Source organism: Bos grunniens, chromosome 2 (assembly GCF_055505025.1).
Source record: "Bos grunniens cultivar Pamir isolate PY7600 chromosome 2, Bosgru_T2T1.0, whole genome shotgun sequence".
Classification (NCBI taxonomy): Eukaryota; Metazoa; Chordata; class Mammalia; order Artiodactyla; family Bovidae; genus Bos; species Bos grunniens.
This window is the reverse complement of record NC_141166.1, coordinates 32,815,205-32,838,876: the sequence shown is the minus strand read 5'-3', so window position 1 is coordinate 32,838,876 and position 23,672 is coordinate 32,815,205. Positions and strand designations below refer to the sequence as shown.

At 43.8% G+C, this 23,672-nt stretch overlaps 1 protein-coding gene across 2 annotated transcripts in view; it reads right to left on the bottom strand.

Annotated features, from left to right (window-relative positions):
• MREG (melanoregulin) overlaps window positions 1-23,672 on the bottom strand; it is a 69,686-nt gene that overhangs the window by 3,510 nt on the left and 42,504 nt on the right. Inside the window, exon 3 of one of the 2 annotated variants that reach the window (XM_086341398.1) lies at window positions 862-952. In XM_086341398.1, coding sequence (XP_086197524.1) covers window positions 862-952 — 91 coding nt within the window. Of the gene's footprint in view, window positions 1-861; window positions 953-5,396; window positions 5,527-23,672 lie in introns of those variants that run through there. The other variant, XM_086341408.1, reaches the window with a different exon arrangement.

Here is a 23,672-nt window from a genome sequence, read left to right as displayed (position 1 = left end):
ACCCACTTTATCAGTTTGGAAACCCTCCTCCCATTTCCTGCTCTTCACCCCCTCCCCTGTCCCCAGAATTCCTACTTGTCCCCTCAACCTGCAAAATGGTCATCTTCAGGTCCAGACTCCTCCAAGCCCAGGTTCCCTCCCCCAGGGCAATATCGTTGGCTGGCTAAATTACTTATACAAAGGTCTAAAAGACTCGTAGATTTAATACAAGCATAATATAAGCAACAGGGGATAGCAACTTGGTACCCACATTTGCAAAGTTATAATGCCAAGGTGTAATGTTCTGTTTCAAAGGAGAAGGACTGAGGACTTCAAAATTGATAAATCCATTTTTTCTGAACATGAAAACAAGCTTCTTTATAATGTGAGGGCCATATTTACTGAATTACAAGCCTGGCAGAATTAAGAAAAAATCAATACCAAATAGCTACTCTAATACCACAGGTATTTGCGGTCTCTCTTACAAATAACATTTCTCCTAATCTGCTCTATCTTATAAAGCTATGAGTAATTGGCCAATCACTCCATTTAAATCAATCAATGTACAATGCCCCCAAATTCAATGATCTTGATTGAACGAATATCCCATATGATTTCACTGCCCTGTCCTACTTGATACTGAAGACAGATGGGGTAACACATGGCAAAATATGTCCTCAAGACAACGGCTGATGATAAGAGAAACATCAGATGTTTATGCTGGAGGATACAGAGAGGATGGCATTGGGAAAACAATTAGTACACAGTAGCCTTAAACAGTCAGTTACTGACATTCCTTTTATAAAAACCAGGCTGGAGAAAGTAGAGAGGAATAACCACAACTGGTTATTTTTGCCATTTTATAATCACTTTTAGACTCACCTAAATCTTCTAAAATGTGTTTCCATCTACTTCTCACTTCCCTTCGAATCTGTCGCAGGGTGTAGATATCATAATTGAGTTTTTGCCACTCCTGTAGGAAAAATTAAACTTCAGTTTTATTTTTACACTTTGGTCTAAATCTCTATCTAATTCCCAAAGTTAAGTTGTTAATGCATGCAGTTCTCCTCTTCACTAATCTTCAAGGCATATCCTAAAAGAAGAGAAGGAGCTGGGTGAGATGAAGTCAGCAGGAATACATCACCTCCATGTCTGGGATATCAGCTATGTACCAGGTGATGTAACATATCTCAGAAACTATCCTAATTAACCTCTTCACATTATCTAATTTCCCAACTACAGTGATAGCACCTATAAAGTGGGGATAACAACAGTGAATATTCCATTTAAGGATGTTATAAAGATTAAAGGTATAAAAAAACTTTTATATATAAAATACCTGCACACAGTATTACTAAAGACTTTTTATAGATAAATAAACTGACGCCCAGAAAGTTTACCTAGCTAATACAGTATCATCCAGCTAATAGGTACTGGACTTGGTATTTGAATCCAGGTCTGACTCAGAAGTTTCTGAGAAAAAATGAGACCCAAAGAATTTGTATCTTCCTTTGTTATCAGAATACAGTGGAGTTGGGAATCCCAAGTTTCTTGATTTCCAGCCAATGTTTCCTTTACCGTATTTCAGCATTGCTCTCTTTCATTTGTATTCCCAAGACAGGATAAATTTTCAAGCACTCAGCAGAACTATTAAAAGGTTATCTTTTTGAATGCTTCAACCTTATGGGTAGTAGGTCATCTTTGTTGTTGTTCAGTCACTCAGTCATGTCTGACTCTTTGCAACCCCATGGATGCCAGGCATCCCTGTCCTTCACCATCTCCCGAGCTTGCTCAAACTCATGTCCATTGAGTTGGTGGTGCCAACCAACCATCTCATCCTCTGTCACTGCCATCAATCTTTCCCAGCATCAGGGTCTTTTCTAATGAACCAGCTCTGCACATCAGGTGGCCAAAGTATTGAGCTTCAGCTCCTCAAACAGAACTTAAATCTTCCAGGAACGTAAGAATCTTTACTGCAGAGAAGGAAATGGAAACCCACTCCAGTGTTCTTGCCTTGAGAATCCCAGGGATGGGAGAGCCTGGTGGGCTACTGTGTATGGGGTTGCACAGAGTCGGACACAACTGAAGTGACTTAGCAGCAGCAGCAGCAGAATCTTTACTGAGCTACGGATTTCTTTTAAAAACCATGGAAATATGTTTTCAAGGAGCCTTATCTACATGAAAAATTCGTTTTATAGAGTATACCTTTTCTGTGCTAAAGTACAGCTTAAAAGAGCATCATTCTAAACGCTCAATTTGAGACTCAGATTATATGGTATTTTGACTCCTCTAACTGAAAATGTTTCAGTGATGCCAGGCTTGCCTTGCTCATCCCTAATCAACTTTCATGACTGGTTAAGAGAAATCAATTTAGCTGCCATTCCCAAACATTTATAGATACCACTCTAAGAAGGAAAAACTAGTAAAATAGAGCATATTTGGTTATGATTGCATTTTAAATCTTGTATCTGAAGGTACAAAGCTATCAGAAGGTCATGGGTTTCACAAAACTATAATTCAAAAAGATACATGCACCCCTGTATACAGAGCAGCACTATTCTCAATAGCCAAAACATGGAAACAAACTAAATGGCCATGGACAGAGGAAGGGATAAAGATGATGTGGTACATATACACAACAGAATACTGCTGCTGCTGCTGCTAAGTCGCTGCAGTCGTGTCCGACTCTGTGCGACCCCAGAGACAGCAGCCCACCAGGCTCCCCCGTCCCTGGGATTCTCCAGGCAAGAACACTGGAGTGGGCTGCCATTTCCTTCTCCACAGAATACTACTCAGCCATAAAAGAGAATGAAATAATGCCATCTGCAGCAACATGGATGGACCTAAGTATTATCACATGAAGTGAAGTAAGTCAGAAAGACAGACAAACACTCTTTCGTATCACTTACATGCGGAACCTAAAGTATGGCACAGATGAACCTATCTATGAAACAGAAACCAAACTGTGGACATAGAGAGGAGACTGGTGGTTGCCAAGGGGAGGGGGTGGGAAGGGGTGGATCAGGAGTTTGGGGTTAGCAGATGCAAACTGGTATATACAGAATGGATGAACAAGGTCTCATTGTATAGCACAGGGAACTATATTCAATATTTTGTGATAAACCATAATAGAAACGAATGTGAAAAAGAATGTGTGTGTGTGTGTATATATATATATATATATAATGAATGAACTGCTTTGCTGTACACCAGAAATTAACACAACATTGTACATCAACTGTACTCCAATAAAATAGAACTGTTTTTAAAAGTTCATGAATTTCAGCTGTTGTTTATCAGTCAGGAAGTGGTGAATCTGAGTACTTTTGCCTGGTCCTCTGTTTCTGACCAAAGGTGTGTATGCACATGCACATGCAGGAGTGTGCAGTGACTGGAGTCAGGGTAAAGCCTGTGACCCTGGAGGGCAACGTAAACTGGGTCATCTCAGAAATGCGCAATCCTCACCATGTCCTCAGCACCATGTTAAAGCACTCCTATCCAATGCCCTACAGACTGTCTAAGTATTCAGTAGAGCACTGCCATTTTCACTGGATGTGCCATTCAGTATACACAGCATCTTGGAAAAGGGCACAAAGGGGTTGAATTCCAGTTCCATTACTCATTAAGAGCTTAACTTTGGGCAGGTTCATAAAGTGACAGCATGTCACTGGCCTAATCTGCAGTATGGGATAATAATATTGGCTTCCTCTCGGGCTTATTATGAGGATCAAATGCTTTCAGGCAAGCCCTGAAAATAGAGCTTGGTGCACATTCTCCTCCAAAGCAGTGCAGCCACAGCTACGAAACAATATTCCAAGACTCAGGATTGATTTCTATTACAAGGACTGAGGACATTATACATGGCATGAGGCAGTATCTCATCGGTGAGGACCTTCAGAAGAAACATTTCTCTGTTCTTCACATCAGGTAGGATTTTGCTTTTCCCAAAAATTATTTCACTGTTCTGAACACTGAATTTTTATAACTGATCGGTTTCCATGCTTTCCTGAAAACGTAGAGTCCTATCATGGAAAATGTACAGAATCTCGAAAACGTTTTTGAATTAACAGAAGTTTTTACTACTTTTTACATCTTTTTTTTTTCCCTCTTCTAGTTTGTGCTCTCTCACAGTAGTTTCATATAAGTTAACTTAACTCCTTTCTGATTTTAAAAAAGATTATAAATATATAAAAGATTACACAGAGCACCGCTGTGCTTCTTCTCAATGAAACTGACCCTCCTTGCCGGACTAAATGATAAATGATCAAAGTCCTATTCATGCTTGATAGAGACCCGCTCAATCAATTTGCAAGACACTTTATACGTTCACATAACCTTAAATTATCTAACAAACCACTAGGTGGCTTCACTACCTTGCGATGAAAAGTCTGCTAATTTTCCTTTAGCTCCTTGGGCTGATGGTCAGAACTTCTGTCCTGAACTAAGTGTAGCCAAATCTCTCTTTTTCAGACACCCATTCATCATTGGGTAATCTAGGCTTCAGGTTTTTTAAATCTTTTCTTGCTGTCCATATGTTGGTTATTTTGCTATTCCTAAACACTAACAATGCTACACAATCTCATTGCATTTTACTGTCCGTTCCTCTGATAAACTGTCAAAGGAGAAGCAACGATGCAACGTTTTAAAATCTGCCGAGTATGGATGCATGTGATAAGTGCCTATTAAGATTAACAGAATGAAACTCAGCATTTCATAAATCCACATTTCTTCTTTTGACACAATAGTCATGGATAACCATATATGAAAGCATTCTGAAGGCTTTGTGCAAAATGTAAAGCTCTAAAACCAGAAGTAGCTTGGGCAGAGTTTTAACAAAGAATTGGCTTTTGAAAAAATAAATGATGATAAGAGAGGATTTGAATTTTTTCTTAGCATATGATCCCAAAGAACAGAATCTAAATGTAGCAAATAAGAAACGATGATGAACAAAATCTTACCCACAACTAAAGAAACTAACTCATTTATTCCTTAGTATTAGAGAAAAACAAGATTTATGATGTCCTTCTACATTTTAAAAATTGCAGCAATTTTCTTCAGACAAATAACTTGAAAATAACAAGTCAAATATTCTTCACAAATGACTTGACACTCAAATCTACTAGACATCAAAAGTTAACACTCTTACCTTCTAAAACAATCTTTGTTTACTCATAATTTCTGAAGTAATGCAAGGTGGTCATTGTGTCACTGTGGCCTCCAAGTTGAACAATGAGTACATTAGCAGAGGTGTAATCAAAGAAATCATGCAAATTTAATTTCATAAGGTATCTGGGAACCAAGTCAAACCGAAAAACATCTGATTGAAAAAGAGCAACTGAAGATACTTAGCTGAATCCTTGAGGATTTTCTCCTCTCTAGTTGTTGGCCAGATCAGATTAGAGCTGCTAGATAAGAAGGCTGAGGTCAAACATGAACAGCAGAACAAAGAACAATCGGCTTCCACAGTCAGGAGCCAGCTCTCCTGCGGCTTCTCCATCCCATGAGCTGGTCTTGACCTTGAGCTCTGATTTAAGCTCCAGGGGTCATCTTCTCAGACATAAAATTAAAACATTTTATTCACACCTATTCTGTGTTACTGTGAGGTTGTAGATACATGGCACAGTTAAAATATACTTCTTACTTCTTCCTAAAATGGAGATTTGTACATTTGAAGAAATGTACTCTAACAATAGATGACATATACTTTAAAATCATCTTATACTTTTAGGAGCAACTTCAAAAGAGATTAATTTACTTTTAACTATACAAATATAACTAATATATAATTAATATAATCACAAAGAAATAAAAATTCAAAGAGAACAGAGGGCATAAAATGAAAACTTGCTGCATCTGCTTGGCTTGAGTTGGGTTACGTGCCCATCCTTGAGCCAGGGGGATATGCTGATTGGCTTATGTTATTGGATTTCAAGCCAAGCACCCCTTCAAAGGATTCTGATTTTGTTGCTCTGAGAGATAGGTCCCACACAGATATTTTAAAATAGTCCCTTATTGGTTCTAATATCCAGCCAGGGTTGAGTTTATTAGCTTAAGCCAATCAGTGTCCTGTTTGAGCTGTGGTGCTGGAGACTCTCGAGAGTCCCTTGGACAGCAAGGAGATCAAACCCGTCAAAATCAGTACTGAATATTCATTGGAAGGACTGATGCTGAAGCTGAAACTGCAATAGTTTGGCCTCCTGATGCAAAGAACTGACCCACTGGAAAGGACCCTGATGCTGGGAAAGATTGAAGGTGGGAGGAGAAGGGAATGACAGAGGATGAGATGGTTGGATGGCATCACCGACTCAGTGGACATGAGTTTGAGCAAGCTCTGGGAACTGGTGAAGAACAGGGAAGCCTGGCGTGCTGCAGTCCATGGGGTCACAAAGAGTCAGACACGACTGAATGACTGAACTGAACTGAATCAGTGTCCACTCTTAGAACTGAGAATGCAACTGTTCTCTCCAAAGGAAATTTGGGACAAACTTGATAGATTGATGAGAGAAGAGGAAAACAGGTCTTGGAGAAGCGAACATCAAGCATCTGCTTGTGGCAGACAGATCAGTTACCCCAGGGTCTGTATTATGTCTTTCTTTTTTGCTACCGGAAGCCAGATTTCACTGGGGGCTGCAATGTGCCAGCCCCAGGGAACAGATCGTGATCTGTGCAAATGCTAGTGAGACTCTGTGTCCCCACTTGTCCTCCTCCCTTGCAATGAGAGACAGAGAAAGATGGAAGAGCGATATTGCCCCAAGTACCAGCATGTACCATACACTGTGTGTTCCCTATGGGAATTGCCACTTCAACTCAACATCCACATTAAAAGAAGACTCCATACGACTGTAGCTATAACAACATCATATTGCTAATATTAAACATCTAACTCAAGGAACTACAAGGTGCAGAGTCGTCAAATACTTTTACTTGAAAGTGATAGCTTTTTGATAAAATGAATTCTTTGAATATTGTAACTGCTATCTCTTTCCTTTCAATTTTCACCAATTCGTATCATCTTATGCTACTTTCCATTAAAAACGGAGTTTCCAAAAGATATTTAAAAATATACATATATTGACTGCTTCTCCCATTTCATTTTCTTTCATTCTGCAGGTAGATAAGTAAGAAAGACATGTGATATATGGGGGTGGAGGAATATCTGCATTTTAACAAGCCTCTAACGGATTCTCTCATGCTTGCTTTTCACAGAGAAATGTGAAGTGGATAACACAGACTAAGGTAGTCTTCAAGCTACTGAAGAGCATTCAAAGCTGTTGACGTCAGCTTGGAGGAAGGTTTTTAGTGACACAGGAAAGGGCTTGGTTTCTGAGCTTAGCCATCATTTTCATCAGGTACTGTATGGGGTCAAAGTTCACAAAAGTAGCAGAGATGACCAACACAGGGAATGTAAGAATCAAGGCTTGAAACCTGTAACAAATAAGGCCTATGATATAAAATCTACAAGTTGAAATTTATTAGCAGCAGTTCATGCAAAAGACACGTCCCTGCATCTGGTCCTTTGGCTATGTTGACTTTTTTCAACCTAAGAGTTGGGTGCATTTTTATTTGCTCCTAATAACAAGAACTAATAACTTTATTTATTCCTTGTTCCAGTAAGACTTGTTCGTGTTAGTGGAAGCCACAGAAAGATCGATATTAGATGGGACTTTTCACCCAGGATGAAGGTTTTCTAAGAGAATGGGCTCTCCATCACTGGAGCTCCATGTGATAGCTGCTGTACTTTAGGGGCTTCCCTGGTGGCTCAGACAGTAAAGAATCCACCTACAATGCAAGAGACCTGGGTTCAATCCCTGGGTTTGGGAGATCCCTAGAGGCAAGCACGGCAACCCACTCCAGTATTCTTGCCTCGAGGATCCCCATGGACAGAGGAGCCTGGTGGGCTACAATCCACGGGGTCGCCAAGAGTCAGACACGACTGAACGACTAAGCACACAGCACGGTGAAAATACACTATATAATTTATCATTTCTAGAAATATAACTTCTGTAGGCTCTTTCAACATAATATATTCCTTCTGTGTCACCTGGAAAAATTAGAAAAGGATTTGAAGGCATTTACAAAAAAAGAGAGTCAGACAGACAGTAGACAGATATAGATAGATAATATTGACAGAGTACCTATAACTTCCCAGGTACCACTCTAAGCTCTTTATATGTATTTATTTAGTTAATTCTCATAATATGACATGTATGAGATGGATTTTCTAAAATATTTTTATTTACTTATTTGGATCTTATTTGCAGCAGGATCTTTAGCTGTGGCACGCAAACTCTTAGTTGCAGTGTCTGGGATTTAGTTCCTGGACCAGGGATCGAAACCCTGGCCCCCTGCATTGGGAACGCAAGGCTTTAGCTACTGGGCTACCAGGGAAGTCTCAATGAGATGGATATTATTATAACATTTGAAAAATGAGGAAACTGAGGCTCAGGGAGATGAAGTACTTGCCCAGGTGTACACACTAGTAGATAAGGAGCTGAGATTTCTGACCCAGGCAGTCTGGTTGTAGGGCCAACATGCATAGCCACTGTCTACCCTGTCTCTTCAAACAGGAAAGTGCTGGGAGGTGGGGGGTGCGGGGAGGAGTTGGTGCATGAGCAAGGTAAGAAGGCAGTTAAAGACAAAAGAGCAGATGATTAGAACAGAGGTCAACCTGAAGGAGGAACAGAGAAAACACAATTAAAATCATGGAAGAAAAAAGAACTTTTCTAAAAGCAAAGTATCACCAGGCTTTAGGCAAGAATGCAGCCACGCAAGAACATCCTTCTCAAGGGTTGACTCCCTGGGAGTCCTTCCTTTGGGGACTTCCGTTCCGTCTCCCCTCCTCAGAGCAGGTGGAGGGACCTCAACCCCCTCAACTACCCCTCTCCCACACCCTCCTGTCCACCTGGCTACTGTCACCTCTGAGGAGTGAGACAAAGGCAAAACCACTCCCTTCAAGATGCAGATGGGGTGGGCAGTGAGGGGTGGCAGAAGCCAAGGTCTGAGATTCCGAGGACAGAGGAGAAAAGGTCAATGTCTGGGATCGGGCTGTGCTTGTCTGCAAGGCAGAGACAGCTGAGAAACTGCCCACACTTTTCTGAAACTAGGCTTCGAAACTGAGAAAGGCCCCAAGGTTCTTAGACTCATCTACCTACTGGATACTTCCTTTGCTCTTCCCTTGAAGCCCCATCACTCATTTCAGAAGGAGACAGGTCACACTGTCTCCCTTCCCTTGGAAAAGTCCCTGGAAAGCCAGCAGCCCTCTCCTCCCAGGCTTTCAAGATGACTGGGTCACAGGACATCTAATTCAGAAACCCGGCCAGGGCCCCAATGGGCTCACAAGACCAACCACAGTTTCCCTGGCTCACGTGACAGACTTCTTCCTTCCAGAGTGCATCGGCTGGCATCTCTGAACAAACACCCGAACGCTTCAACCCCAGATGCCAAATCCAAGAAATGGATTTCTGCCAGGAACTAGCTCCCTCTTCCTGAGAGGTCAGAGGGTTTCAGTGACGCACTACCAAGACGCCCTTCCCTTTACCCTGCTTCCTCTAATGCCACGTGGTTCTCCACCCTCCCTTCTCGGCTACGTGGTTTCAAAGGGAGCTTCCAGAGCCTTCTCTCTTCCTCCTCATCCCCTTACTCATCAGCGCCTGGCTATCAGCTTTTCAGACCTGCTACCCACGGCAAGTGCCAAGGTCCGTCCCCCACCTCCTCAGCTCAGGAGTAACCCAACAGGAGTGTCCTTTCCTAAAGCATAGGATGCTGATGTGCCCCCCACCCTACTTCTTCCCATGCCTCCCCAGGTCTCTACGGGAAAGAAGCAATAAGCATCTACTAAGTGCCCTTCAGGACACCTGGTGGGGTAGGGTGGACATTAGTCCCCCCATACGGCAGTAGAAAGGTCTGGTTCTTGCCTGGAGTCAGCCAGCAGGAGGTCAGAGGTTCAGACTCCCTGCCTCTAAAGTGCCTCCTCCGGCTCTACTTCCTCACTCTCCTCCCTCCCTCTGCAGGTCTTCTTCCTCCTCTGCCTCTTCTTGTGTGGTCCTCTCCCAAGGCTCTGTGTCGGGTCTTTCCCCTTCCACCTACCTGGATGATTTCCTGTAACGCCCCGCCTCTGCTGTCACTACTTCTTGGCCGGTGACTCCCAGGCCTCCTTCTGGGGCCCTGAACCCAAGCCCCAGGTCCAGGTTTCTATTGTCCCCTTTCTGTCAGATGCCTCCACATGGACGGGTGGCTGACCCGGCCACTGGACAGAGCCCAGTCTGACTCCCCACCGGCCTCCACCAAGCCAGCACAGGCCCTCTGACACTCCCAACGTGGCCATCTACCGCTCACTTCCCTTCCAGCCCACCTTCTCAACGCATCCAAATCAGTCACCCAGTCCTGGTCCTTCTGCCTCTGTCACAAGATTCCTCTCATATCTATCGCCACTGTCTCAGCCTTCATTGGCCTAAACAGCTCCAGTAAAGGTCCCTCTGCTTCCAGAAGCTAACTACTCCAGTCTCCTCCCAACCAGCTATCTTCCTAAAGGTCAGACTGGGTCATTTCTCTCACAGAGAACTCCAGTGGGTACCACTTACTGAAAAAGCAGTGCCAGTCCCAGACAGGCTCTCCATCTTGACCCTGTCTGCCTCTGACCACATTCTACTGTCATCTAAATCCTACCCTGTCTTCCAGGATGATGCTGTGAAAGTGCTGCACTCAATATGCCAGCAAATTTGGAAAAACTCAGCAGTGGTCAAAGGAATGGAAAAGGTCAGTTTTCATTCCAATCCCAAAGAAAGGCAATGCCAAAGAATGCTCAAACTACCTCACAATTGCACTCATCTCACACGCTAGTAAAGTGACGCTCAAAATTCTCCAAGCCAGGCTTCGGCAATACGTAAACCGTGAACTTCCAGATGTTCAAGCTGGTTTTAGAAAAGGCAGAGGAACCAGAGATCAAATTGCCAACATCCACTGGATCATTGAAAAAGCAAGAGAGTTCCAGAAAAACATCTATTTCTGCTTTATTGACTATGCCAAAGCCTTTGACTGTGTGGATCACAATAAACTGTGGAAAATTCTGAAAGAGATGGGAATACCAGACCACCTGACCTGCCTCTTGAGAAACCTGTATACAGGTCAGGAAGTAACAGTTAGAACTGGAGATGGAACAACAGACTGGTTCCAAATAGGAAAAGGAGTATATCAAGGCTGTATATTGTCACCCTGCTTATTTAACTTATATGCAGAGTACATCACGAGAAATGCTGGGCTGCAGGAAGCACAAGCTGGAATCAAGACTGCCGGGAGAAATATCAATAACCTCAGGTATGCATATGACACCACCCTTATGGCAGAAAGTGAAGAGGAACTAAAAAGCCTCTTGATGAAAGTGAAAGAGGAGAGTGAAAAAGTTGGCTTAAAGCTCAACATTCAGAAAGTGAAGATCATGGCATCCAGTCCCATCACTTCATGGCAAATAGATGGGGAAACAGTGTAAACAGTGGCTGACGTTATTTTTCTGGGCTCCAAAATCACTGCAGATGGTGACTGCAGCCATGAAATTAAAAGACGCTTACTCCTTGGAAGGAAAGTTATGACCAACATAGACAGCATATTAAAAAGCAGAGACATTACTTTGTCAACAAAGGTCCGTCTAGTCAAGGCTATGGTTTTTCCATTGGTTGTGTGTGGATGTGAGAGTTGGAGTATTAAGAAAGCTGAGCACCAAAGAATTGATGTTTTTGAACTGTGGTGTTGGAGAAGACTCTTGAGAGTCCCTTGGACTGCAAGGAGATCTAACCAGTTCATCCTAAAGGAGATCAGTCCTGGATGTTCATTGGAAGGAGTGATGTTGAAGCTGAAACTCCAATACTTTGGCCACCTGATGCGAAGAGCTGACTCAATGGAAAAGTCCCTGATGCTGGGAAAGATTGAGGGCAGGAGGAAAAGGCGACGACAGAGGATGAGATGGTTGCATGGCATCACCAACTCAATGGACATGGGTTTGGGTGGACTCCGGGAGATGGTGATGGACAGGGAGGCCTGGCGTGCTGAGGTTCATGGGGTCGCAAAGAGTCGGACACAACTGAGCAACTGAACTGAACTGAACTTCCAGGCACAGCCAAATGCCGCCACCTTGAGAAGGCTTTGCTTTTCTTACCAGCTCAAAGGAACTGCTGCTTCTTTTGAAATTCCTCAGCCCCTTTATGGGAACTGCTGTAGAGTTACTTACTGTCAAGATATTGTCATATAGGGGTTTCCCAGGTGGGTCAGCAGTAAAGAATCTGCCTGTCAATGCAGGAGACACAAGAGACATGAGTTCGATCCCTGAATCAGGAAGATCTCCTAGACAAGGAAATGGTAATCCACTCTAGTATCCTTGCCCAGAGAATTCCATGGACAGAGGAGTCTGGTGGGCTACAGTCCATGGGGTCACCAAGAGTTTGATGCAACTGAGCACACACGTTGTCATCCAGGCACTTGTAACATCTCTTTCACTTCTAGACTGTGGGCTTTGAGGTTACAAGAGTCTGAATTCATCCATGCCGTACAGTCCTCTGCACACAGCAGGCGCCCAGTGGGCTGGCTGAACCCAAATGAAAATGACAATTCACAGAAAGGCCACCTTCTGCTGATGACTGAGTGCCTGCTTTGAATCTGGAAAGCAGCACTAAATTTTATCAGAAAAAGCCACATGAGTTCTACTCCATGTGGATTCTCAACAAGGGAGTTTTATATAATCAAGGTATTTTGATCCCCATATTTTGGGGAAGCAGAATAAATTCAAGAAAGATGAAATAAAACAAAATAACCCATTCACCTCTCCTGCTGTGTGCTGATCAAGCAGCTGACATTTGAAAAGTACTTTTCACATAAGTCTCTTTAAATAACAATAGATATTGAGGCTAGACGGTGAGGCAGGCCCTGTCCTGAGCACTCCACATGTGTCCTTGTTTTCATTAGAAAATCTGATGAGCTGGGTTTGTGGATCCTTTTCTAGAAGTGTGTTAAGTGAGACCCTGGGAGGTTAAACAACTCAGCTGCGACCTCACAGCTGTTAAGTAGGGAACCTAAAATTTCAACCCAAGTCTCTTTGACTCCTTAACCCAGGCTTCTCCCAGTATCCTAAGCTGCACCAATTAGGCCCAAATTTAGCTCACTCCATGGCCCTTCCCTGTCACCAATGTGGAAACTGGGACACAGAGAAAGAAAGGGAACATAATGCAGGGACTTTCACTGCTGAAGCAGCTCTGGCAGGGCCACTAGGATCCAGAGGACAGACAGGCCCTGCCCTGCTCTCCACACCCTGGACCACACCCCCCTCACTGCCCAGCAACCGGGTCCCAGCGCAAGGGGCCAGTGGGGAGAGGAGGAAAGAGGAGATTATGCAGAAGAAGCTCAGAGCTTGGTCTGGACAGAGTCAAGGCCACCCACCCAAGAGAGGCACCCTCTGTGGGGACTATAAAAGCCCATTCTCTCCACCCTCCACCCCACGGTGTGTGAGCAGCAAAGACAGGACTGTATTTCACTGTTCCTAGATTGCCGCTCCACTCATCAGCTTCTGCTTCCACCTCAGCCCAAGATCAGATGAGAAAGTCGGTGTGATAGAGGAGAAACCGCAGACCAGATGAACACTGCAGGAGGTGGCAGTAGGGAGCAGAGGCCAAGGAGGAGCCAGTGCCTGGGGCCCTGGTGCTCAGTCCTTGGAGGCTCCAGAATTTGGAGGGCCCTCCAACAGCTCCCAACAAGGCTTGGCCTGATCGAGGCAGGAGAAAAGGGGACAGGACACAAACTTTAAATGAATGACGTAGTGGGGCTTCCCTGGTGGCTCAGTGATAAAGAATCCTCCTGCCAATGCAGGAGACACAGGTTTGATTCCTGTTCTGGGAAGATCCCACATTCCTCAAAACAACTAAGCTGTGTGCCACATCTATTGAGCCTGCGCTCTAGAGCCCGGGAACTGCAGCTATGGAGTCCGTGTGTCGCAACTATTGAAGCTGGCATGACCTAGAGCCCGTGCCCCACCACAAGAGAAGCCACTGCAATGAGAAGCCTGCCCACCTCAATGAAGAATGGCTAGTTCTCCCCTCACCACAACTAGAGAAAAGCCCTTGCGGTGACGAAGACCCACAACAGCCAAAATAAATAAATAAAATTATTTTTTAAAAAAAGAATGACATAGTTGTTCAGGATGCAACATGAACTGGTTAGAACCTAACAGGCCCAAGATGGCAAAAGATTTAACTTCCAGTAGACCTTGAGCCTCATTATATGCTTATTATAATACATTAGCATATGCTAAATGACACACCCACCAGCACCATGACAGTTCCAAAGCCAACCATCAAAGTGGGCACTGGCCCGATTCCTGGAAATCTCTGCCCCTGCCCTAAAATAATTGGGATAATCCCCCCACTCATTAGCCTATGAAATTACCCAGCCCATAAAGAATAACCAACCTCACACCTCGTGGCCTCTTAACTTCTGAAACAGCCCACACTCTGTCTGTGGAGCATATCCCTCCTTGAATGAACCTGCTTTCCCACTTAGCTCTCAGGGCAGAGCCCTCCTGCCTGCCCATTTGTGTCTTTCACAAGCATTCTATATCATTAATAATAAATCTACTTCTTGCCTATCACTTGGCCTCTTGCTGAATTCCTTCTGTGCTAAGACGTGGGGTTTCCTTTCTTTCTTTTCTTAATATTTATTTGGCTGCATCGGGTCTTAGTTTCCAGCCTGCAGGATCTTTAGCCAACTCTTAGTTGCCGAATCTAGGTCCCTGACCAAGGATCAAACCCAGATCCCCTGCATTGGGAGCATGGAGTCTTAACCCTGGACCACCAGGGAAGTCCCAGACTGTTTCAACTGGGAGACTGTGGGTTCGAGTCCCCTTCTAAGCCAGAGATTGTGGGTTCAAGTCCATCTCACGTGCGGCTGAATTCCAGTCCCTTCCAAAGGAGAGAAGTTAGAAGACTTGGGCTCAAGTCCCAGGTGAGGTGAGCCTGGGATCGGGTCCCAGTCTGAAGTGAGTAGTTTCATTACTGCTTCAGCCCAGACATCTCGCTACTCTGGAACATCCGCTCCACACAAGACCTATCGGTCGGTAACTAAGGCCTATGGAAACGAGCCTTTTCAGTTGGGAAGGTCAAACTTTGATGAGGTTCTCTCTCCCCTAATCTCCTCAGACCCACCGATCCAGGGAGATAAGAACAAGCCTCTGGGGACTTCCCTGTCATTTCAATAGTTAAGACCTCACTTTCCAAGGCAGGGTGTGTAGGTTCCATCCCTGGTCAGGGAGCTAAGACTCCCACGTGCCTTGTGGCCAAAACAAACAAACAAACAAAAGTTGAACAGAAGCAATACTGTAACAAATTCAATAAAATTTAAACTTTTAAAATGGTCCGCATCAAAATAATCTTGAAAAAAAATAAAGCTCACATTAAAAAAAAAAAGGGAATAAGCTTCTGACTTACAGGTTTCCATCTCTGCGCAAACTCTGGGAGATAGTGAAGGAGGACAGGGGAGCTTAGTGTGCTGCAGTCCATGGGGTCGAAAAGAGTCAGACATGACTGAGCGACTGAACAATTCCTTCCTCCTGACCTTCCAGAGCCATCTACTTGCCTTCTCTCTGAATCCCAGAGAAAGCTGGGCCTTAGTTGGGTAAGCTTGCTGCACAAACTGCTAGGCTCTGAGACCCCCACCCCAGATGCTCTAGTTAACAGGAGTCCCCAGGCTCCAGGCTGCAAAGTAGTACCTCCTGTCAGATCACAGGTGGCATTAGATTAGAAATAAGTGCACAATAAATGTAATGCACTTGAATCGTCCCCAAACCATCCCCCGATCCCTGGTCTTTGGAAAAACTGTCTCCCACGAAATCGGTCCCTGGTGCCAAAAAGGTTGGGGACCTCTGCTCTAATACTTAAAAGACAATAAAGTGAAACTTGCCCAAAGTCTGGCAGATTGGACAGTTTGACCCAACCTACCAGGCAGAGCCTCAAACCCCAAATAGCATCCTGCAGTTCCTGCCTGAGGCACCATGGAAAAGTACATCCTGAGATGGTTGGGTGGCATCACCGACTCAATGGACATGAGTCTGAGCAAACTCCAGGAGACGGTGAAAGACAGGAGAGCCTGGTGTACCGCAGTCTGTGTGGTCACCAAGAGTCAGACACGACTGAGCTACTGAACCACCACTACCCCTGGTTGCTAATGTAGATCCACTGCCCTCTGCGAGCTCTTGTGTTAAGACCTAGAACCAGGGCTAGAAGTCGGACCCAGAACAAGTCAAATGCAAGTACCAAGTAATGCTTTGCCAACTCTCCCTGCTGATTTATATTCCGCAGTTCGGCTGGAGTTCTGGAAACAGACTGCCTTGCAGCCAGTGGCCACTGACCTAATTCTTTTTCTGGTTTTAACCAGATTAAGCCGAGGGATAACTTGCAGCTCCGGCTGTGGATGGATGCCAGCAAAGCCACGGATGGGGCCGTTAAGCAAAGAGATTTCAAGTCAGTCCTGTCGAATTTGCGTGGTTCCAGCCTACACACAATTTTAGCAATGGTAGAAGGGCCCCACTCAGGAGGCGATGTGGCCAACACAGCCAGTGCAAAGAACTGGGCCTCGGTGTTTTCCTGTGACACTATAACTCACTGGAACCCATTCTCGGATCTGCTGCTCAGGCCACAGCAAGAAAGAGACAATTAGTTGTTGTCACTAAAGGCATAGGATAATAAGTCAATTCCTGTGCATGGAGTGGAAAGAGGGGCTTGAATTTCTGGCAAGACAGAAACAGCCAATTACTTTAACTGTGTACCTTCAAGGAAGGCAGCATCTTCAAATTACCTAGCAAGTCTGGATGTAACCATGGATTGTCTGCGTGCAGAGTCTAGAGGGCATCGCCAAGGTCAGCCACCCAACCTCAGCCTCTAGCCCTGGGCTGTGCAATATGGCAGCTGCTGACCATGCCTGGCGAGTCAGCACCTCCAGTGAGGCTCACCCAAATGGAAAGATGCCATAAATGTAAATACATGCTGAAGAGTGGCAGTTTGCAAAAGGACACCTCTTTATCCAGACCTTACCAGAAAACATTTCTATGTGGGTCCGTAAGAACTGCAGGTTCTTTCCAGGTGACAGTCGGGGGAGAAGTCACTGCCCCTATCATTGGTAGCGTGTCTTTCACTGTCTAAAAATGCTTTTGTACCATAATCTCATTGAACTGATTCCTATACCTGGGCAAATGTCATACTACTTTGAAAGACCTCCAAGGCAACAGAAAAATATATAATTTGACTAAATAAAAACCTGAAACTTAGTCACGGAGAAAAAATAATATTAAAAAGACAAGTAACATAGTGGAAAAAGCATTTGATACAAGTATGGTTGTTTAGTCACTCGGTTGTGTCTGACTCTTTGTGACCCCATGGGCAGAAGCCATGGATAGATAATTCATGAAAGGATCAATTAGGAAATAATTATCTACCCTTCAAGAATTCTCAATGAAACAATAAATTTTGTCTTGTTGTTGTCTAGCCAAATTGTATAAGGGCTTCCCTAGTGGCTCAGATGGTAAAGAATCTGCCTGCAATGCAAGAGACCCAGGTTCAAGCTCTGGGGTGGGAAGATTCCCTGGAGAAGGGAATGGCAACCCATTCCAGTATTCTTGCCTGGAGAATCCCATGGACAGAGGAGCCTGGTGGGCTAAAGTCCATGGGATTGCAAAGAGTCGGACACAACTGATCAACTAAGCAACCCTTATGAACCCTTACAATTAGCCAAATTATCTATTAAAAATAAAAGAAAATGAGAACATCCAGTGCTGGGAGGGATGTGGTGAAAGGTGCTCTTTTGTATTGAGAGTTATGAAACTGGTGTTACTTTATTTTTTTCACAGATAGTGAAAACTATTTGGCAGTATATATCAGAGTATATAAAAATGGATAAAATCTTTAATCTATGAATTACAGTTTGAAGAATCTAGCCTAAGGAAATAATCTCAAATGCAAAAAAGGTCAATGCAAATAATGTGCTTTAAAGCACTAATTAAAAGATGATGGATGAAAAAAGACTTAAATGATACATTAGTGATCAATGTTAGTTAAAGCAGACTATATATATTTATCATAACATATTTTTGAAACAAGTGTATATATTCACATTAGTGTATATACATTATATACATATATACACACACATAATATACAAGTGTATACGCATAATATATATAATACATACATATATATGTATGTATAGTCTATATACATAATATATACACTATATATAATATTATGTATATATGTATATATGTAATATTATGTATAGTGTATATACATAATACATATATATATTCTCCTTTCTGGAGAAAGGAATGGAAAATATTCTTGCCTGGAGAATTCCATGGACAGAGGAGAATAACTACATACATGTCTGTGCATATCTATATATATGTATATTTTGTCTCAAAAAAAGCAAAAGAAAAATGCAATAAAGTAGTATAATAGTGTTTAATCTAAGGATAAGATTATGTGTAGATGATTTTTTTCCCTATATGTTCCAAATTTTCCATAATGATCATGTACTTCTTTTATATTCAGAATAGAAACTTTAAAACTTTAATATCCCCAAGAATTATTTTTATTGATTTTTGTTATTTTTAATGATTTCCTTTATTAACCTAACCAAGTATCTAACTGCTTCAAAAATAGAAAAATCTAGCTATGGGTATTACTGTAAGTCGAATTTATTTTTAAAAGTATTTACCGTGTTCTGGATTCAATGCACAGACCTTAGGTCACCTGATGCTGAAGTGAAAAGCCTGTCAATAAGTCTGCAAGTTCCTGTGCATGTTACAATATTTAGCTGAAAACACTGTTGCTTCTGTGGGCATTTACTCTGAATTCAGGATCTCTGCCAGCTTCAAAGAGAAGGAAGAAAAAGGGGAAGGAGCAAGGACAATATGATAACCCGGAAGGGGGTGGCCGGTACATGCAAAACTCAGCAGAGCCAGGCAGACAGACAGCAGAGAGGAGGAAGGAGAGAAAGGAGGAAGCTGTCATTTGCTTTGAAAAACTAACAACCCCCCAAATCTGACCATTTTCTACTTTTTTTAACGAAAATAATTGTTTATAGTGATAACCCTTTCTGTAATTACTCTTTTTCCATACTTTATTACCAGGAACCCAAATTATAATTGTCCTTCCTTTATTTGAAAGCTGCCAAATTGCTTTTATTTCTGCCTAACCCTGAATAATTCCACTTTTTTATACCTTCAGGAGTTAAATAGCTGGCCTGTGGTCCATTTACTGGCTATGGGTGTATGTGTGTGTGTTGAGGGTAGGCGTGGGTAAGCCTCCCCAAAAAAGGAAAGAAGGCAGGTGTGTGCATTCATGCTATGTTGCTTCAGTCATTTCCGACTCTACGTAACCCTATGGGCTTCCCCAGGTGCTCAGGAGTAAAGATTCTGCCTGAAGTTCACAAGCCACAGGAGACACGGGTTCGAACCCAGGGTCAGGAAGATCCCCTGGAGAAGGGAATGGCTACCCACTCCAACATTCTTGCCTGGAGAATCCCATGGACAGAGGAGCCTGACGGGCTACAGTCCATGGGGTCACAAAGAGTCGGACACTACTGAATTGATATCATGGACTGTAGCATGCCAGGCTCCTCTGTCCATGGGGATTCTCCAGGCAAGAAGACTGGAGTGGGTTGCCATGCCCTCCTCCAGGGGATCTTCCCAACCCAGGGACTGAACTCGCTGCATTGGAAGGTGGATTCTTTACCATGAACACCACCTGGGAAGCCCAAGAAGCCAGGTAAATCTATCTGATTTTCTTATCAAGTGAACCTCCAGGTAACTAGACTAACAGTATTTGCTAGGAAGAAGGTTTGACTATAGAATACCCTTAGCAGGATGTCTCTGGCCATAGGATGACTTGGACTCAAGACATCAAATATCTTTGGGGTATAGTCCCTGGAGAATGTCACATATTCTACAGAATAATGAGGGGGCATACACCAGAGCTCTTTCATAATTTAAATGCTTTGCACTGTGTGAGGTAACCCCATGGACCTCATCTAGTATTCTGAGTCAGGGGTACATGTCCTGTGGGGTGCAGGGGGCCCTGGGAGACATTCTCAGTGTGCCAGACTTCTCTCTGCTTCTCCCGAGCCTCTCAATTGTCTGTGTCACTGAAAGTGCTAGTAAAGCCTGGAAGAGGTGGTGGTTTAGTCGCTCAGTCGTGTCCGACTCTTTGCGACCCCATGAACTGTAGCCTGCCAGGCTCCTCTGTCTATAGGATTTCCCAGGCAAGAATACTAGAGTGGGTAGCCATTCCTTTCTCCAGGGGATCTTCCTGACCCAGAGATTGAACCTAGGTCTCATGCATCACAGGCAGATTCTTTACCAACTGAGTTCTCAGGGGAAGTTTGACGCTGGGTAAAATCTATGATCCGTGTGAATCTGATTTAACAATCTGCGTTCACCCCACCTCTCCCTCACTTGACTCCTACTTTCTAATTTTTCTGTATTTTCATTGTCTACTCCAGGCCTGCTCTAAGTGATCTATGTATGTCTTTTTGAAGACACGGACCTGTAAACTGAACCACTGCCCAATCACTCGAAGAACATCTCCAGCACGGGCACATTGCGGAGTCACAGAGACCCTTTCAAAAGAGGCACAAAATGCTTGCTCTGTCAGCTGTCAATGACGACAGGGTTCCTATAACAATCGGAAGTTATTATTTAGAGTCAAGCCTCGTAAAATATTTTTCCTTACAACTCCAGTATCTCGCCTGCTGTCCATGTTTTACTCCTCTACCATCTTCAGCAGAACCCAAAGATGACTCTCCCCCATTCAAGTGTTTGGAGGTGACTCTGACAAAGCCCCTAGCATGATGTAATGCCTCCGCCTCAAGGCAAAATAATGGTTTAAGTGGAAGCAGTCCTGTAATTGCCCAGAAACACACTGGTTAACACATGGTTTATAATTACTTCAGTCTTCACTGGCTGTCATAAACACATGGATGACCCTTTGTCAAGCCAATTAGGAAGCTGCCTTCATGAATCCTAAATTCGGCAACCATTTCCAGTTTTCCAGACCTCTGCCTTGTCAGTCACCTGCCTGTTTCCCTATTAACATGGCAGGCTTTAATTAATTCAAACAAAGCCCCTAAAACAATCCCTCTGCATTTAAAATTCTCAGATTGTTAAAACAGTGGCACCCATCCATGGTAAAATTAACATGTTTAGAAATGCTAGGTTGTTTTTTAAAATGTTGACTAATCTAACATGATACATAATTTCTAGGCATTTTTCAAAAGAAAAAAGCATCAGGAATTGACAGCTGTTTTGCACCCATAAATGAAAAGGCTCAAAGGGTCTCTCAGGTTCCAGAGAGGATGTCTTCTTCCAAAGTATCATCAAGCAGTGGATGTGGGGAGCCCTCCTCAAGGGGGGTTGATTATGTGTCCTTGTTGTTTGAAAAATTATATCTGCCACACAAGCATTTGAGCCAAGTATGTTGCTGTTGTTTGGTTGCTAAGTCGTTTCCTACTCTGGGACACCATGACTGCAGCATGCCAGGCTTCCCTCTCCTTCACTATTTCCCAGAGTTTGCTCAAATTCATGTTCATTGAGTCAGTGATGCTATCTAACCATCTCATCCTCTTCTTCCCTCTTCTCCTTTGGCCTTCAATCTTTCCCAGCATCAGGGTCTTTTCCAATGAGTTGGCTCTTTGGATCAGGTGGCCAAAGTATCAGAGCTTCTGCTGAGCACCAAACCACAAGCAAAGCTTGGATGGCATCAAGCCAGATACTAAATATTTTAGGGTTTACAAGACACATTTAATGGCTTTTCATATTTCACAACACATATTTGACAAAACATATTTCATATGTTTACAAGACGTATTTAATGGTTTTTCGAGTAGTCATGTATGGATGTCAGAGTTGGACCACAGAGACAGCCGAGTGCCAAAGAACTGATGCTTCTGAACTGGGGTGTTGGAAAAGGCTTTTGAGAGTCCCTTGGACTGCAAGGAGATCAAAGCAGTCAGTCCTAAAGGAAATCAGTCCTGAATATTCATTGGAAGGACTGATGCTGAAGCTGAAACGCCAATACTCTGGCCACCAGATGCGAAGAGCTGACTCATTGGAAAAGTCGGACACAACTGAGCGACTGAACTGAACTGAACTGACAGAACACAAGGTCTCCATCACAATTACTCATCTTTGTCACTGAAGCACCAAAGCATCCAGAAAACACATATAAACAAGTGGGAGTGTCTGTGTTCCAATAAAACTGGAATTTGGCCCGTGGACCACAGCTTGCCTAGACTGTGGCGAGAGACACGTGGCATGGAGGAATCCAGTCCACCTGACTTACTCTCAGAAACACTCCCACCCCCATTTCCACAGTGCACACATCTCACTCAAAGGAGGCCTGAATCCTTAAAATGCAGGTACCCAGGATGACAGCACTTAACATTTCTTACGTTAAAAGCCGCGTCAGTGCTCCATGGTTCACAGGCCATTAAGCAGAGAAACTTCTGAGACCATGTCCTTACCTCGCCCTCTAAGTTCTTGCCTTTCCTCAGACCAGGGCAGTTTCAATTAGATCTGTTTTCTGGTAGGTTTCATGGAAGAGGGAAGTGTGAAGAGTTCCAAAAATAACAGAAAAAAAGTTTAAAAACCACACACATACACCAAAGCATTGACCCATGGTCAAACTTTCAGTCATGATGCCAACATGAGAACTATTTTAAGGGTGTTGAGAATTGTCAAGCATCTGAGATTTGACTCACAAGCTTAGAAACTAACATGGTCTTCTGCCACAGCTTCACGAGCGCTGGAAAAAGACACAAGACTCCAGGGTCAGAAACAAAGACTCCAGCAGGAGCAGATCAGCATTCTTCAGGCCAAATCCCACCCAGTAGTGAGAAGAGAGCTAAATGATGCCTACACGTGCAGTAGGCTACATTACAGGAAAGGAACCCTAAACTCAGGCAACCTGACCTTTTATAATGGGAAAGACCCACCCGCCCTTTGCTCCAGAAGGAGACCTGGCTCTACCTCCCAAGGCTGTTCACTGTAAAACACCCTGACAAGACAGTCCAGACAAAGGGCAGACAGTCTTTGCTCAGGGTGTGTGCAGAGATCAGGATTCCCGTGGAGATGTATCTCGCAATGCGGAGGAGAGGCACAGTGCAAGGCCAGACCTGCTCGGGACTCCCAGGGAGTGCAAGTTGCCCAGAATAGAAGTAACTGGGGCCAGAGAAGAACAGATCTTGCAAAGGAACAAAGTAGCATTTCCTATTTGATTAATTCAAAAGCACTCCCTACCCCTCTTAGAATTCTAAACCCTCACAGTGCCTATCAGGCCTGAGGGGTCTGGTCCTTGCCAGTCTGCTCAGGGTCGTGCAGCACAGACCCTCCCCTGGCTCCCTCTGCTGCAGCCACGCTGGCCTCCTTGCTGTCCCGGCACACCGTGCTCATTGCTGCCCTGAGCCTCTGCACGTGCTGTCCCTCTGCCTGGAATGCCCTTTACAAGGCTCAGTTCCCAGCCCAATCAGGTCTCTGCACTGAGCCCAAAGTCACTTTCTGTTCCCTCATATTATCTTATTTTTCTTCCAAATGCTTATCACAACTGAAAGGGGAGAAGGTTTTGTTACCCTAAAACATATCTCTTTGGCATAAGGATTACTGGGTTGGCCAA